Source organism: Dicentrarchus labrax, unplaced genomic scaffold, assembly GCF_905237075.1.
Source record: "Dicentrarchus labrax unplaced genomic scaffold, dlabrax2021, whole genome shotgun sequence".
In the NCBI taxonomy this organism is placed as follows: Eukaryota; Metazoa; Chordata; class Actinopteri; family Moronidae; genus Dicentrarchus; species Dicentrarchus labrax.
In genome coordinates, this window is record NW_026136704.1 from 16,911,951 (window position 1) to 16,930,919 (window position 18,969).

At 40.4% G+C, this 18,969-nt stretch overlaps 1 protein-coding gene across 7 annotated transcripts in view; it reads left to right on the top strand.

The window, feature by feature from the left end:
- gria4a (glutamate receptor, ionotropic, AMPA 4a) overlaps positions 1-18,969 on the top strand; it is a 105,195-nt gene that overhangs the window by 41,775 nt on the left and 44,451 nt on the right. For all 7 annotated transcript variants that reach the window (XM_051396562.1, XM_051396563.1, XM_051396565.1 and 4 more), the window contains exons 3-10: positions 2,784-3,023; positions 6,919-6,971; positions 7,175-7,306; positions 9,838-9,891; positions 11,320-11,478; positions 16,277-16,444; positions 17,428-17,532; positions 18,433-18,543. In XM_051396562.1, the coding sequence (XP_051252522.1) occupies positions 2,784-3,023; positions 6,919-6,971; positions 7,175-7,306; positions 9,838-9,891; positions 11,320-11,478; positions 16,277-16,444; positions 17,428-17,532; positions 18,433-18,543 (1,022 nt within the window). The remainder of the gene's footprint in view (positions 1-2,783; positions 3,024-6,918; positions 6,972-7,174; positions 7,307-9,837; positions 9,892-11,319; positions 11,479-16,276; positions 16,445-17,427; positions 17,533-18,432; positions 18,544-18,969) is intronic.

The following is an 18,969-nucleotide window of genomic DNA, read 5'->3' on the forward strand; positions in this document are numbered from 1 at the left end:
CGAAGGTGGTGGTGGTGGTGGTGGTGGAGGAGGGGGTGGCAGAGAAACAAGCCCATGGAGACATACATCAGAAAGGGAAACATGGGAGAATGAGAGTATGAGAGTGTCAGAGAGGCAAAGCCATGGATCAGAAGGCATGGATAGAAAATAAGGGAACAAGGGAATGAGGAGGTGATGGATGGGAGAGAAAAACAGATAGAGACTGGATGAATGAAGAATGAGACATGCATAGAGGTTTTTGTTATGTGCTCTGGGCCTGTGTGTCTGTACGGTTGCAGATGTCTTGGTATTGTTTAAAAATGGAGTGGTTTGGGGATTACGGCTATCAATATTTCCTTAAGTTTTGATGGAGACCCAGGAGGTGGGTGAAAAATAAAATTGCAGACAATGATGTCACAAACTTGCATCTAGGCCAGTAGTTTTAGTCAACTTTCTAAAAAAAACCTCATCAGTTGGCATGGGAACGTGTGCAGCGTTTTCTTTTTGTTCTGCTGCTTTTCTGTTTTTGCTCTGTTCCCAAAAACAGCTGATCCCAAAAAACACAAATGTATTTAAAAGCAAGGGAATGACATTTGCCGTGACTCTGCTGTCAAAGAAATTCAATTGTATGTTGGATTTCTTTTGTCCTCAGACAGTGTAAGGACATGATTTCTCTCAGCCAAAAGCCATTTTTCATCAGTAAGCTGCCATCCTGAATGAACGGCAAGTGATACTTCCTCCGCGAGTTTCAATCTCAATATATGCGCACGCGTTAACAAACTGTCTCTGCTTGCAGTCTGCTTAAATCCTTGTCATTTCACTATAGATTTTAGATGAACATATGCTCTTATCTTGTGAGCAATTAATAAAGTCAACTTGAATGATTTAGCTTAAACATCATCGTCCATTCCAGGTACTTAACTGTTCTGGTGTCCCGGTAGTTTATCACACACAGTCTCATCTCTATAACCATCTTTCGACGTTGCTGAGTGCTCTGAAGTAACGAATAAAACCTGAAAATACCATTAAAAAAAATCATCTTGGAAGACACTAAGTCCGTTGACTTTGAGGACGCCATGACTCAGCTCCTGCTGAATGACGCATGCTTAGTACGTAGTATGCTAGTTCTCTGAATTGAAGACATTTAGCTCCTGTCATAATCGGAGACTAAATCCCTGCCTTATCGCCTCCTGGGTGCAGGGGCCTTGGCTTTGTTTAATTGCCACAAGCCGAACCGTCAAAGCTGCATCTCCCTCAGTGTTTACCCCCACTGAGGCTTATAGCTGATAATGGAATTACTCTGAGTCCCAGGAGGAGGGAGAGAGGGAGGAACAGAAAGAGGAGGCAGTCATCAAGGAAGAGAGGGAGAGAAGAGATGAAGGAGAGTGGATGGTGGAAGCCAAAAGGAGAGGGGATGGATGCAGTGTCCGAGAGAGAGGAGAAGGTATGCGATGAAGTGATGCACAAGGTGATCAAAAGAGGGGGAAAGAGAGAAAAGGTTACAGAGTGATTGCTGGTTGTTGCCAAAAGCAAACTCTGCAGTCCCCCCCCCCCCACCTTACTGTTTACTCTAGTGTGACGTATTACAGGGTGGAGAGTGAATTATGACGCAGGATAGAGCTCAAGCTCAAAACATGCCAGCCTGAAAGAATCTAGCTGAAAGGATGAACGGGGCTAAAGAGAGAGAGGAGGGGATGAAAAAAGGATGAAAGAGAAAAAGGGGCAGATAAAGGGAAACATTAAAGAGTGTAAAAAGAAAAAAAGAGTTGACACGCACTTAACTCGCTGAAATCCTTAGAAAGGGAAGCACATGCTCGTGCGCCTGTAATAATATGCAAGACTCTGATTCACACACCCAAGAGCTTTTTTTGTTTTGTTTTGTTTTGTTTTGTTCAAACACACTTTTGGTTGAGGCACACGGATGAACGACAAACTGAAGCAGAGGAGAGATTTTTGTGGAAGTGAGATAGCCGAGGACGTCAGTGCTTTTCACTCTCCTCTCTGTCACGGTTCAAAGCTTTGGGGTGTTTGAAGACTGAGTTGCAGTGTTGTAGTGGAAAATGACTTCACATTTGAAGTGAGCTCCCGGCTCGGTCAAGGGTTTTGTATCTGTGTGTGTGTGTGTGCGTGCATGGATGGATCTTAAGGATTTTAAGCTCTAAGCAGGTGGGATTATTTGACTGTAATTTCCTTAACAACTGTATAAGTAGCCGTGCCAGTTTTGGCTAGTGGGAATGATTTTGTGCGAGTCAGAAAATTTGAAAATTGCTTGCTAGGGGCTTGTAGGGTAGTTTGATTTCCATCCATGTACGTGCAAGTGTGTGTGCTCATACTTTACAACTATATGTTTATAAAATCTGGCAAAAAAGGATTGCAAATATGTCTAATGTTCTTCTGGATAAAATAAAAGTTTGGATTTTTTAGGGGTCACACTCAACAAGCCTTCTTCAAACTGATACTTTTTCAAGATTTATCTCCGTTTCATTGGATTTTTTGTCACATTTTTGGATGCTCACACACACACACACACTGAAAGAGCGCAGTTTGTGGGTTTAATTGGGAGTGAGAAGGTGTAGCTGACACAAGCCGTAGCCGCCGCTCATTAAAATGTTTGACATGTTTAACCAGATTCCACAGTGTGAATTGAATTAAGAACCTTTTGTATTTCTCTGTCCCAACCTCTTATTTGCTATTTTTCTACTCCGTTCATTAAAATCATAGCAAAGCTCTCACAAACAGCGTATACTCTGTATTTGTGTTTTTCTCCATTAACCCTCTTTTTTCCCCCTTCTTCCTCACATCAGTCTGTTCTCAGTATTCGAGAGGGGTCTTCGCCATCTTTGGCCTTTACGACAAGCGCTCAGTGAATACGCTGACATCGTTCTGTGGGGCCCTGCACATCAGCCTAGTGACGCCCAGCTTCCCCACTGAAGGAGAGGGCCAGTTCACCCTGCAGCTCCGGCCATCCATCAGAGGGGCTTTACTGTCACTGTTGGACCACTACGACTGGAGCCGATTTGTCTTCCTCTATGACACAGACAGAGGTAAATGCACAGGGACATACACATTAACTAGGTATATGAAGAGCCAGTGTTCCAAAATCACCCAGTATTATTGCCGTAAAGTTATTTTAAAAATATTTTTTATTATTTATTATTCAAAACCCTATACATACATACATACAGTATATATATACATATATATCTGTATAGTATAGGGTTTTGAAGGTGGTTTCCATATGAACAAGTATAAACATCCAGGGAATCAATTATTTACTCAGTATTATTGTTTTATTGTTGGGCCTTGTAGGTGATCTAAGAGTATAAAATAAAAAATACATTAGTCATTAATAGTCACTGGGTTCAGGGATTGGGGGAGGGAACTGTATGACTCCAGTGATGTTAAAGTACTATCAACCTCTGTTTTTCACTACATTTTCTTTCCTTGTTGGTTTTAAAGAGAAAGGTCAGAGAGGGATTTGGGGAAAGTATGCAAAAAAGGGTTGTAACTCAGTATTATAGTCAACATTCACTTTATACTAGAACTATCCAAATGAATGTGACTGGAGCAGCATTGTGTCCTTATGGCACCGCCAGACATTCATACGCTCTGCGGTGATAACAAGAAACTAACTGGATAGATGTCTTGTCTTCTTTATCTGGGCTTAAATTAAAAACTCAGTTATGGAAGATTAAAATAGATTTCCTAATTATTCTGGTTCCAAACACACTTTTATGCACAAAGAATTATCCATTAATTTGAGTTCAGTTTGGCATGGCAGACTGAGAACAATATTATAATATCATCAACTCATAATGATACTTTTAAAAGTCTATTTGCCTAATATTATTTGGCCTTAATTTAAATCCCAAATTTAGCCTTGTTTTCTTGTGGAAAAAGAACAAAGGCTGTTCTTCTGGATCCTGATGAAAGGATACAGCTGCAGAAACAAGGGTTTAATTTGGTACTTTTCAGCCAGAAACTAGGGTTTGGCATCGACTCTTGCAACGTTCACCTGCCTTTAATTTAACCATCCCATCATGCAGTGCACGTAAGTTAGTGGAGCAGGCACAGCTGACGCCTTCGGCCCCTAACCACTGTCATGGGAATGCTTGGCACGTTATCTCTCCCTCTCACACAAACACATAAACACACACACACACACACACACACACACACACCTACACACACACACACACACACACACACACACACACACACACACAGACTAATTCCCTGCCAGAGGGAGAGAAACACAGGTCAAACATGACGCAGAGTCCCCAGACCACAGTATAGTGGCGTGTTAGGGAATCAGTGAGCTGAACAGTGTGTGTGTATGTGTGTAGTTGTGTGTGCTCTGTCGGTGCCTCTGCCAGCCTCCCTCTGGTCCAGGTTGTCTGAGTGAGTACCCAGGGGGGAGCAGAGGGAGAATGAGGAGGGGGGGGCGGCGGAGCAGGTGAGGTGAGTATTGCTGGTGGAGCAGCTGAAAAGAGAGGAAGTAGAAAAGACAGGTGCGAGAAAAGGAGGAGGCAAACAAGGTGACGGGGGAAGAGACAGGAAGAGGGGACAGTAGAGATGTGGTGGAGGGAGGCAAGGGGGAGATTACAGAAAGGAGGAGTACGGGACAGACAGGATCACAAGCCTCTGGGGATATACAGTAGCATATAACAGGAGGAGGGGGTGAAAGGAGGGAGAAATGGAGCGGAGGATGGATGCGTAGAGTTTGGGCTGTGCTCACCCTTGACTTGACCAAGGCAGGGCCCTTCATTATAGGCTCCCATCAGGCACTGCTGCCGGTAATGTGCTGGAAAATGTGTGGTAACGCTGTGATCTGTTTTATGCTTCCTGCTCTGCTCTGCTCCACAGACAGCCTGCAGACACACTCACACACACACACACACACACACACACACACACGCACACACAAACTAAGGTATTTCCACAAACCTGCATACAAAGACAAATGAGTACACACACCTACCAAGTAGTGCATAAATACTGTACACACACAGTAGATGAATGGTTGTGCATCTGTGCGTGCATTACATTAAGTTAGACAGTAAAAACAAAACATGTACACATAAAACAACTCATAGACAAGTGCAACCCCTAAACACAAATGCATTCATTTAGGGCACAGAAACATTTATTTACAGTATCACTTGTGAGGCTGAGAGGTGAAAGCACAATCTCACACCACACGTAAAGACAAACTCCACTGCTCTGCAACGTAACCACAATAATACACACACATTCCCACACATACACACCGTGATTACTGAGGGTTCAGATGTGCTTTTTGTTTCAACTCAAGCAGTAAATAGCTGCCTCCACAAAAGTAGAAAAAAACAGGGTGACAGTTGGCACGGTTGCACTGCAGTGTGTGTGTGTGTGTGTGTGTGTGTGTGTGTGTGTGTGTGTTTGGGTTTGTGTGTGTGTGTCTGTGTGTGTGACTATTCATGTCACTGTGTTTCATGCCGACATATGCTCTGTGTTTTCTTTCTGTGCACGTATGAGACTGGGGAGATATTTTTGTTTTACCCAATTCCCGGAGCAGAGTTAAACACATATTTGGAGATTTGATAGAGAGTACAATGATCATTTTGATAGAAATCCTTTAGCTGTATGACAATATTATAAAGGATTAGGGCTGCCCCCTAATAATCAACTTAAGCGATAGTGGCTGAGAAGAGTCTTAGTTGATGCGCTTTTCATCACATCGCATAAAAACAAAAACAAAAGTATCAGGGAATTGTTGCAACATGGATATTTTCTTAGGTGAGTTAGCCATCCTATTAGCTGACTATACCCAGACTGGGAGCTCAAAAGAAAGGGGGAGTTACTACCGTAGGAGCAGAGGGACACAGCGGTGACTACTGTTAAGGAGCGTGGACGGAGTGAGCGTCAGAACCGGAGCGGAACGGGCCAATGGAGGCCAGCCGATTTACAGCGGCTCCCAACAGGACTATTATGGCTCTGGGGGGGAAACACGGCGGGTTCAGGCAGCCACAGGAGAGGCATCAAACTAAGGAATAGGAACAAGTCTGTAGAGTTAATGTTAATTTGTAAGTAAGTATTTGTTTTAGTGAAGTTGGAAGTCGTGTTTTGAACAACAAGACTTGTGTGATGTTATACTGTGTTGAAATCTCCTTGCTGGTTGCTCTGACAGATTCATTACTGCTTTAATGCATTATATTGTAAATGTCCTACGACTAGTCGAATATATGCTTTATTTAGCGACTGCTAGTCAACCAAGAAAGTCTTTAGTTGGGGGCAGCCCTATAAAGGATTATTTAAGGATTTTTCTACGTGTTTTGACCCATCGAGACAGCTGTTCGATGTAATGTACTGTCATTCATTGTCACTGATGTTGCCACCTGCTGCTCATAGGCTCATATTAACGTTAATGCTCATCTAATATCCCACTTACCCCACGGGTGTATTCAGACTATTCACAACTGCAATCCATCATATTGTAGAAAAAAAAAATTCTGTGTTTTGTTCCAGGCAATGAAATTGAGTGTCAGTGTGTTCTCCAGTGAGTTGAATCAAAGTTCAATACTGAACAAGAAGCAATGAGAAGTTTAATTTCAGTGAAATGTCACTATCAATGAAACTGACCGTCTCTATTGGCACGTAACAACTTTGTCCCGTTCTGAGCTCTGTGGGTTGGTTTGATTAAATGACATTTAAGAGAGGACCATTCACGTGTTTTACGCCATGATTGAAGACAAGACATTCAAATTTTGTGCAAACACATTGTGGTAATTGAGATCAAATAAAATATTTTGTAATACCGGTATGACTTTTTGGCTTTAAATTTCACCTGCAAATATTGCTAAAAATAATTACTCCATGTACCAGCTACGGGGGCTTCCACCTCTTACAGCGTTAATTCTCTCTTTCTCTTCTTTCCTTTCCATTCTCTCTGTTGTCTAGGTTATGCAATACTGCAGGCAATTATGGAGAGAGCGGGGCAGAACGGCTGGCAGGTCAGGATACACACACAAACACACACGTTCCTGGAAACATGCCAAAAGAATTGTACACACACAGTGCATACACATACTTACATCCTTATTTCTTCCAGAACAGTTGTTAACCTGCTTGTGGTTACATGATCATATTGCTACATGCTACTTGTGTTTGTATGCGTTTACACTTTTCTTGTGAATATGCATGTATGTTAATTCAGGTGAGCGCTATCTGTGTGGAGAGTTTCAATGAGGCAGCATACCGCCGACTCTTAGAGGACCTGGACCGGCGTCAAGAGAGGAAATATGTCATTGACCTGGAGCCTGAGAGACTACAGAGCATCCTAGAACAGGTAATATTACTATACCAAATTTTCTTACAAAGGTAACCTTGTATTATAAGAGCACTGTATTATAAGAGCATAGTGGCACTGCAGTCAGCAAAGTGAGCAGACATGTAAACCCATCTGGCTCATAATTTATCGTATAAAAAATAACAAATTACTGCATTACTAAACACTAAAGTCCGTAGCTGGGACTCACAAGATTAAAAGAATAAATCACTATCAGCTTACTGCAGGCACAAAATGATATTTGACACTGATCTGGCACCTGAGGGGCCCTACAGCATTTCAGATCATGAGATACTGCTTTATTGGAGGCGATGCTATACCTTTATGTGGCACGGTTACTATCACTGAGATTACTGCAGACAGGGCAGAGATTACTTCATTGACCTGGACTTAACAGCACTTAACACTTAATAATGAAGTACAATCACAACACAATGACACATTATTGCCACCTGAAACCACAGTCAACACAGCACAGGGTAAGCTATTTTGTAAAGTAATTAAAACGAGAACCTTTATGACAATTCAAATAAGTATTACATTACAAATTGTAGTATCTATATTTTTTATTTGTTCGCTGCACTGGTGGCTGTCTGCCTGCTGTCTGCTTCACTCAGCTTGTTGCAACAGCGCTCCTTATGCTTTTTGACATCTGGAAAGAAAACAAGATTTTAGTTTTTCCCTGGAGTTAATGTGGGGAGAAAAATGTGACTTCCCCAACAGCTACATCAGTGTGTGACTGCAGTAAACGCCCCATACTGTCCACTCAGATACAGATTTCCATCACACACACACACACACACACACACACACACACACACACACAAACACATACTGTATATGAAGGCGCACACTCTGACACCTTACGCTTGTCCAAGTTCATTAGATTATCTGTCTTGCTTGATGGTTGAGCTCTGACAGGTGGTGTGTCTGTTGTGTGTGTGTGTGTGTGTGTGTGTGTGTGTGTGTGTGTGTGTGTGTGCCCTTTGACTCAGGTTTCAGTGTAACATCCCATTGGTTCTGCCACCTGTCATCACATCTGATCCTCTGTCTGCACATCTGACAAACTCAATGACACACACAGCTAAACACTCATGCATATACACACACATGCAAGCTTATCTTTAAAATACATACCAGTGCATAATTCATGCTACAGGCAATCAAACGTACACCACATACATACTCGCACAGCTACTCGCACACATACAAACATACACCAGTAGCAGCATCCCAGACAGAAAGACAGACAGACAACTTCTTAATTGGCTTCTGTGGTGTGTCAACAGACAGACAGACAGAGACACACACACACACACTCTAGTGTATAGTGAGACAGGCATACAGACACAAACACACACTCCCGTCACAGTGGGCTCTGCAATGCTGGCATTGGCTAGCATCCCTGCTCTGAGACAGAGACTGCTCTGTTTGTCTGCCCCTGCCAGCTGCGATCTGTGTATGTGTGTGTGCATCTGTCTGCGTTTGTATATAGCTGTTGGTATGTGTGGATGAGAGAGACAGAATTAAAAAAAGAGAACAATTTGTTAATTAGGTTTATGCACCATGTCAATATGAAGATGCGTCTTTCTTCTTGAAATCTCACAATGTGCCATATTTCACCTCATCCAGCTGTACAGATATAACAATGACAAAACATAAAACAGATTTCAGTTTTTACTTTTGTCTGACTAACTGTCAGCCCTGCAGTCTCACACAAACACACCAGACAGACCGTCAGTCAGTAGTCATTTCTGTTCACTGGAAATATGTATTGATAGTACATGAAGTGTGGAAGAAAAGGTGTTGAGGTCAAGCTGGTATACATTGATTTTGACGGACTAGAATTTGCAGTTTTAGTTGCCTCAACCATATCTTAATCTGCTTTAGTAGCAATAAATTGATGTTGTAGGAAAAGCTGAAAACATTGAAAAATGTGTTTTTGTTCACACTTAACATATCGGCTAAAAATGTTTTGCCGATATGTTTCTGTAGGAATGTTTTTAAGTAAACCAGTTAACATTACAGTTCCCCAAACTATATTTTGCTAAAACAAAATGTGAATGTAATTCTTGTAAGGAAAGATTGGTAACCTGTCACTGTTGGATCAAGGCACCTCATTAATATTACCAAAACAAGTTAAATAATCCAAGTTAACAGAGCCCTGCTACAGGCGTAAACTCTCTAAATGTTCCAAGATGCTGCAGAGTCTGAGGCAGTATGGTGCAGAGGACAAGTGAAGTCCTCACACACTCACTCCCTCTGCTTTTAATCAGAATATGATAGTATCCACAGCCACTGCTGGGTGAGGCGAAAGATTCACAGATGGGAGGGAGTCTCTGTTTATAGTTTGACTCCCCTCCGCTGCTCCCTAAAACTAAATTAAAACAACTGTTAGTTCTCTTGTCAAGTAACTCAATTACTAGTATGTTAATTGTGAATCCCACACGTCCCCTGCTTTGCCGCACAATTCATGCATAGCCAGTAGCAAAGAAATAATGTTTTTTCTCTCTCTCTGTTTTTCTTTCCAGGCTGTCAGTGTGGGGAAACATGTAAAAGGTTACCATTACATCATAGCAAATCTGGTAAGAACTCTTAATGGCATTGCCGTTGGCTGTTTTAGTAGCGTGTTTGTGTTTTGATTGCCTACACGAGAATAATTTCCTTTTAATAAGAGACAAGAAGGAAGGCTATTTGACAAATGGACACAAAAATTATCAAGATGAGGTCTTAAAAATAGGGTGTCTAACGCTGGGCATACAGTGTACAATTTGAGCCCATTTTGGATCAGATTTTTGTGCTACACAACTCATTCTAGAGTTTCACAAACTTAAGCTTCATCTGGCGTCATTTGCCGTGCAGTGTACATGAGGTGGAGGTGAATGTTTCTGACATGTCTACGGCAACCAGACGTCCCAGTTTGTCCGGGATTGTCCTGGTTTCAATCTGGGTGCCCCAAGTCCTGACAAATATCTGTAAAACACTAAAATGTCCTGGTTTTTTCAACATTGTCTCAGTTTTCACTATAATTAACATAATGATTATACTATTATATTTGTTTTTATTGTTTACATAGACGTTTATCATTTCCTGTGATGTCTATTACCTAACCCAATATAAAAACATAAAAAATGTGTGTCAATCAATCAATGTCTCGTTGTCAACGCTGTTGCTAGCTTATAATACATAGATAAGCATAATATACTGTGACTCTTTCTGACAGAACCTGTCAGAATGCTAAAGGTTAGCTTTCATGCCAAGGAGAAAGTTGGTCTTTTCTAAAGAGCTCCAGGATGCAACGTTTCAAAAATCTAACAGTGTATGTGCAGCGTAAGTCCTGTAAGCCAACATTATGTTTTACTTACCCCTACTTTGACATTCAGCTTGTCTCAAGGTTGTTGTTTTTTCTGCAGTTATTAGCAGAGAAAACAAACCATGCTTGCCAGTTCCACATTGATCTTTTAATATTCCCACCAAGGTGCCATTTTTCTTTCAGAATTAGTATATTATCATCTGTGTCTCCTCAACAAAGTCAGGTAGCTGCTGGAACTCACATCAGTAAATGATGTATTGCCTCAACCTTAATCCCTAAAATCTGTTCCACAGCATTTCTCTCCGGGACATTGAAAAAGGGGCCACTGAGAGCAGGTCAAGTTAGATAGGCTCTCAGAGCTTTTAGCAATTAGCATCCATCAACCCAGGATAACCCTCACATGTCTTTACTCTCTACCTCTGTCTCTGGCCCGTTCCCAAATGGATCCCTCTCCACGACCACTTCAGTACAAAGTGTCACTCTGTGTGAAGTCACACTCGCAGCTGTGGAAGCCACTCCATATTAAGTAGGGGTATAAATAATCAGGTAGACTGTTGGAGTATGTTGGAGTATGATATGTCAGCAAAGGTGCACAGATTCCATCAGAGGGTTTTGTAGTCCACTTCCACTCTCCTGTAACTGGTTTTGGAGTATTTTTCTGGGATTGCATAATGTTTTCTTCTTCCTTCCTTTCTCTCAGGGTTTTAAGGACATATCTCTTGAGAGGTTCATGCATGGCGGGGCCAATGTGACTGGTTTCCAACTGGTGGACTTCAGCAGGCCCATCGTCATTAAACTGATGCAGCGCTGGAACAAACTGGATCAGAGAGAGTATCCTGGATCTGAAAGTCCACCTAAGGTGATAAAAATATGCTGTCTATACATAGACATACATAGATATATAGATTGTAAACATCTGGCACTACGTGAACAAATTTGAAAGATTTGCAATAGTGGATCTTGTTTTCAAAAGGATGTTTTCCTCAGCAGCAGAAATGTAACTAAAGCTTGTGAGAGATTAACTTGCGGACAGATACACACAGATATTTACAGTGCACACACACACACACACACACACACACACACACAATTTAGGGGTGATGGCATCGGTGTGTTTCGTACCTGAAATTCACCACAGGCGCCAATTATGCAGCCTCTTCAAACAGGCAGTCACAGGGTGATGTGTGCATTTGAACCATGTGGTTCAGCTTCTTAACCAATCAGTGTGACCTGGCATACTGTAATGTGATGAATGCTGATTCTTCAGACTGAAGATGTCTTTGTCATGTCTGTCCTGTATGATATTCCTCCATGCTTGTCCCTCCCTTTGTCTCCAGCTCTGTAACCAAATCCACAGTTGCATCCCTTATATGTTTGTCTCATTGTTTCTCTGATTGTATATCCCTTCTCCTCTCTCCATTCACCATCCTTAGTGTCTATTTTCTCTTACCACCGATGTCCCTTTCTCTGTCACATTTTTCTGTCTCTATCACTACCACTCTACCACTCCCCCTTTCTTTTCTATCTCTGTCTTTGTCCGTCTCTCGTCCCTCAGCACTCCTCTATTGACCGGGTACTGACCTGCAGCCAATTGCGTTTGATTTGTGCATGCATTAACTGGAAATATGTCCACCTACCTATTAAAAATACATCATGCTGCAGCTCTCTGTCCCTTGCTCTTTGGCTCACACTTACACGCAAGCAGTCGAACACACACACAGTAGTAACTTTAAAAAGGCGATGCTGTGAGTCTTTCAAGGCTGCAAATATATACATACATACACGATGGTTATATTCTTACATTACTGGAACGTTATTTTACACTCAAGGAACATACTAATTGGCGATCATCGTTCTTAGATTGACCTGATCAATTCTCATTAGTTGCCCCATCCATCGATCCTGACCGTTGACACAACACAAGTTAGTGTGTTAATGGAGGTAAACCTATTATGCATGTGAACATGCTTAGATATACAAAATACAATTAATTACAACTACAGGTGTTCTTAACTTTCAAAACTTTATGAGCATCCTTGATGAAGTGCATTCAAAGATTGTCTTCCCATTGCAACCACAAAAATGATGTTTTAAGTCTGCCTTTTGCAAACAAGGACATTTTAATGATTTAACACAATAACACAAAACCAGATATCTCTAGTGACAACAGATGCCTCCAAATTGCTCTAGGCTAATTGGTGCTGTGTAAAAACTGAGCTCAGTTAGCCTTGGGCCAACTGGTAGCCTCAGGCCCAGTAGAACTCTGCTCTAATAATGTGCACTGTGAAAATTACTATTGGGGCTTGTCCGTTTTGCACTGGAGACTGGATTTTGAGTTAGCTGCTTTTGGCCATCAATCAAAATCTCTTAACCCAGTGATTCTCAGCTGGTGTGCCTGGAGATTTTGTTGAAATGTAATGAAAAAGATCAGTGATCTGTTAAGGTAATACATTAACTTCATCAAAATTCAGCCACAATACTTTTTGGGGCTTTTTCCATCAATGTATCTATCTCTTTTTAACATCTTTTTTATCTGCCTTTATCAGTATTTGTCCACGTGTAAAGCATTTAAGGTTTTCCAGACATGGGTGCAAAGCTCATTTTATAAATTAAATATGTGTGTCCAAATTGTTTTAATACTACAGTTTTTTCATTTCAATTTATCATCTCATTTGACAAGAAAAATGAATGAAAGAGCTGTGTTTTTCAGTGTGTCATTAACCCCGCCTCTGCCATATTATGTTCCCTGTGGTACAGTCTATGGTGAGATTATTTAACATCATTAAAAAGCAAAAGAGTGTACGCTGTGTTCGCACTGGATTTATTAATCACTGCATATAGATTATCCTGTTAAGCTGCATGCATAAGGCAATTGGCTACTTGCTTCGTTATCCATAACACAATGGTGACAAAACAATGGTGCCTGTTAAATTTTTGTACACAAACCAAATGTGGGCCGTCCTTAGCTTGACACCGGCATTGTCCTCTAATGGTGCCATCACCATTTGTGTCTTTATGCTGATGTTGTGAGTAATAACGGCCTGATGATTGATTCCAAATCTATTATGTGATTTGCATTGTCTATATTCCAATATTACTTTATGATGTGGATGACAACATTATATAATGGTACTATATGGTACTAACTGACTGCCATGCTAGTAGCTCTGTAAGTTTGTTCTTTGGCTCAGCACTGCTTTGACCTACATGCAAACATCACCATGCTAACATGCTCAAATTGACTACACTAACATGTTGATGTTTGCAAGTATCATTTTTACCATATTTATCATCATATTCTAGCATGGTAGCATGCATTTGCACTAAACACAAAGTACAGCTGCAGATGAGGGCAATGTCATTAGGTATGCAGATATTTTATGATGAAACAAAGTATTGGACACAGTCAAACCTGATAATGGCTTACCTAAGTTATGTGATCCCAAAAGTTACAATTCATCCTCAGTGGGACACTATGTCCACATTTCCAAATTTCAGGACAATCCATCCAGTAGTTGTTAAAATATTTCAGTCTGGACCAAAGTGGTGGTCTGACCAACCGACCGACAGACATTGCCATATCTAGAGTGTGGCTAAAAATAAATGAATAATGAATAAATTAATGAATAAAAAGATTGACTACAACTTCTTATGCTTGCAATGTTACTTTATCTCAGTCATGAGGTCAGTTCACCCATAAAAGCCTTGGTGTAAAGCATGAATGCAGACATGTACATTCTAAATGCACTGCATACATTTTTTATATACATTAGTTTCTGTGTGAAAAGTGGCACATGCTTTCTTTTATTGTATACATAATTTATAAAGCTGGTTCTTGGTTTGATCTAGAGCTGTAGAGTAAACTTGTATGAACCTGTACATTTTATCCTATTTGAGAATCCACATTTATAAAGAAAATCGGGTTTTACTTGAAGGATCTTAGCTGAACTTGGAGATTTTAACTGCTCCTAGAAATATCGTCTAGAATTTGTTTTTTTTAAAAGCCAATACTGTTTTATATGTGTCCCGAAGGTGTTTCTGTCCTACCTCTGACAGAAACAAAAAACAGTACGCTAGTTGGCTCAGTTTTGTAGTTGTTTTCTGCTTTGCTCCGATTTGGATTCTATAGTCGTCATCTGTCAGTCGCGCGCCTAAAGGCTTCTTAAGTTTCAAAGGGGAGAGATGAAAGGAGGATGACATGGTTGTGCAGCCTTCCAAAACGCGCCTTTTGGGATACAAATCAAGGGATGTCAGTAAAAGAGAAAACTACCTGCACAGGCGTGGAGAGCGTTGGCGGAGTCTCTCAGCCGACTTCCCTCTTTCCTTCCATTTTCATATCACCACTTGTCTCCGCCGTGATGTGAAGGCAGCCCGCTGTGTGTTTGACTGCCTCTGTCTGTGTGCCGCTGTGTGTGTCTGTGTGTGGGCTGGGTGGGTTTGTTGCAGTTGGATGTGTGGTGTGGTTCCCTGCTGCGCTGTGTCTTACCTATAATGAATTTGTCAAACAATCTGTCAAGATCACCACCTTTTTTGAGAGTTTCATTAGACCACAGATACTGATAATCTCCAACCCTTTCTCTTTGTCTCACGCGCTGTCTCGTTTCAAAGGTCCCTTAAAACATCAACAACTCACTCCGGAAGCGATACATCCTCTTTTAGAATATAACCCAATGAAACCATATTTGTAAAACTAAATTTCAGTATCAAAGGGAATTCCCCCAACAAAGTGGGTTTAATGAATGGATTTACAATATGATTTAAATACGTTTCAATGTCATTTTAATGGCCCAGTGACTGTACTTAAAACTATAAGCCTGTCTAAATCTGGCACATTTACAGTGATGTTACATTTACAGTGGTGTTGATTGATGTTCACCAGTGTTAACTGTGGAAGTCAAATAAAAGTCAGAGCGGTGAGATAAATTAACAGCACAGGTCAGCATGTTTGCATACTGGTGAGGTTAGTTCATATGGAGTTAGGATGTTGTAATTGTCTGAGTTTAAATTGGGAATAAATCATATAGGCCTATGGTATAGCCCTGCAGCATGAAAGTATTCTAGTTAGGCTTTTTAAATCACAGCATCTACTCAAACACTGTTTGTTTTGTATCTACGTAAACTCATGTAGTCTTGCAGAGTAAGCTACCATCACTGAAAAGATGATTTGGATGTTTTTTGTCATGGCACTAAGCACCAAACACATCAGAAAAAAATCTGTGATTTTGCTTTACAATGTCTTTGGGTTGTCAACCTTGAAATGACTGCACTGGGATACTGATGTGGAAATAGTTCTTTTGAAGGCACTATTTATCATCCACCACCGCAAACAAATCTATAAGAAACACATTAAATACTGATTTTCAGTCTATAATTAAAAAATTTGATGTAGATATACCTCAGCTTTATTTGGTTAAAAAATAACAGTTGGGCTATTTTAAGTCTAGAATTCAACCTGAATAAAATCAATGTCAGTTTCCAAACAGGGACTGTAATGCCTCTGTCTCTTTTAACATTTTTGCACTACCTGAGTATTAATTTCTGCCATACTGTGTACTTGGACTGACTTGGACTCTTCATTCTTTCATAAAAAGTGTAAAAACTTGTTAAACTGATAAAAATATATATTGTTTCTCTCTGTTTGTCCCTCCATTCTTCAGTATACCTCATCTCTAACGTATGATGGCGTCCTTGTTATGGCCGAGGCCTTCCGCACCCTTCGCCGTCAGAAAATTGATATCAGTCGCCGTGGCAACGCTGGCGACTGCCTGGCGAATCCTGCTGCTCCCTGGAACCAAGGAATAGATATGGAGCGTGCCCTCAAACAGGTTGGCACAAGTTTGATGCTGTGTAGTTTACCACTGACAGATTAGACAGATGTTCACACACACACACACACACACACACACACACACACACACACACAGTCAGTAAAACACCTGGCATGATAAAAGGGGGAAATGTTCCAGAGATCCTTGCCAACATTTATGTGTTTTAAATGCTTGTTGGGACTTTGATGGAGTACCCAGAGTTCACACATGCTTACTGTAACACATAAACTTGTACTGCCATACTTGAGGGGACACTGTAATGACTTTCATTCACTTCTCAAGTACCGTAAAACTTCTAATAAAAGCAGAGTCCCAAATAGACTTACATCTTCTTTACTAGCGTGGTTACCCGTTTGACATATAAAGGCAGGTCTGAATTAGAGGCCTGGTCTGGATTTTATAGAACTTCTTTGGATGTATAAACCTCTTAAAGCTTGGGCTTAGATTGTCTACACAAGTACATGTTTAAATTTTGACGATGATACACGTTGTAAGATCAGTTAGATTCTCCACAATTCAATCATTCATTTTACAGAATCATGAGCATATAAATATATATAATATATATATATATTCCCGCACTGGAGATTGCCGACCTAAGCATGAAGGATTCGCAGGAAATGATGCGTGCATGTAATCCAACGTTTCTGTTTGTAATATCTTATTGAGCCTCACTTTTTATTTTTCACAAATGTACTGTTAATGCAAACCAAAAATCTCATTCTGCTGCTGCTTCACATTAAATTTGTTGAAAAAATAGTGCTTGTCTGGGTACACTATGAACAGATACACCTGCTGCTTATCTGTATTTGTATTTCTTATAAGCAACTGCTAAAGAATTCTTAGACCTGTAATTTTAAACCATATAACAAACTGGAATTATTGGTGTTTACAAATCAACCTAGACTTTAAACTTTAAACTAAACTTTAAAGACAGTATTTTTCTCTTGTCCTTACTATTATTGTTGTTATAAATCCAGGTGCGCATTCAGGGCCTGACTGGGAATATTCAATTTGATCACTACGGGCGGAGGGTCAACTATACCATGGACGTCTTTGAACTGAAGAGCAATGGACCACGCAAGGTAGGCTCTCCTCATGGCTTAGAAACAAAGGTAAACAATACTTTGAATTTGTGAGTTGGACACAAACATGCCACAGCCGACTTATTCCATTCAGTTGTTGTGATGTGTTTTCAGGCTGTGTTGCTGAAAGGCAGTGTTAAATGTTTTTCATAATTTCAGCAAAATGTGACTCTTAAGCAGTAAAGTTAGTTTTAATCACAACTGAAATGACACGCACTTACTGTTACTGCATTTTTCTCATTTTATTACTTATGCTGGCTGATTGTTGAAAAATGAATTCCTTCACTGCATAATTATCTCCATAATTACTCATTAATAAGTGTTTTACTGCAGTTATAAATATCTTTACACTACAATTGAACCACTGCAGCTTGTGTTTTTGAATAGTTTTTTTGCAGTGTTCATTGGAGAGCAGCTCTCAGACAACCTGGGGGTATATGAAACTCTGCAGTGATGTAAGTGAGGAAAGTTTGAACATAATCTTTCTTCATAATAACAAAAAGGATAAGGCTCAGGTTGAAAGTAGCTACTCATAATTTCTCTTTACTGGAAAAAAAAGCATACATGTAGCGCCTATAATAAAGAAATAACACCATGTTCCAGCTTCTCAAGTGTTCCTTTGACAGCAATGTGTGTTTATTGAAAGTTCTTGGCTCACACTCAATATCTCTCAATATCTTCTACAGTTCCAATGGGAAATCTGCTGGGATGAGCTCATTCTGTTGACTTTTTTTTTCTTTCTTTATATTTCTCTCTGTTCTATCATATAGGTTCTATTTCTTTTTTGTCCGTCTTGATTTTTATTGTAAGCTTTTTCAATTTTTAAGGTCTGATTGATTTCATTTTTTTTTTTTTTTTATCATTCATTTGCTTTCTCTCTTGTCCCACTGTTTCTCTCAGATTGGCTACTGGAACGACATAGACAAGCTTGTGTTGGTCCAGAATGAAAATGCTCTGTCCAATGACAGTTCAGCAATGGAAAACCGGACAGTAGTCGTGACAACCATCATGGTAATGTACCCTGAGACTGCTTTCATTTCTGAATAGTTTGGCGGCTGTTTGAAATTTAGGTGAAGCTGTCCTTCAACACTGACAATCAGTCTTTTCAATTCTACAACCTAATTTTACCAAAACCTTGCTCCCACCAGATATTTAGGAAGTTTATGGAAATGCTAATTGCTATAAATGCAAACAACACAGCATTAAGGAGGTTAGATAGGACTAGATGCAGTAATGACCAATGTGTTAAAGACATTTTGCTAATGTAGTACGGCGGTTCACAACCATCTTGTGACACTATAGACACATCAAGTTCATGGTATAAGGAGGAGCCATTCTTTTAGTGTAATGAGTGGAAACTACTACAAGTCATAGAAATAATTTAGAGTTGAACCATGGGCTGGAGGCAGGAGTTTACTTCCCTTAGTGGTTAGTATT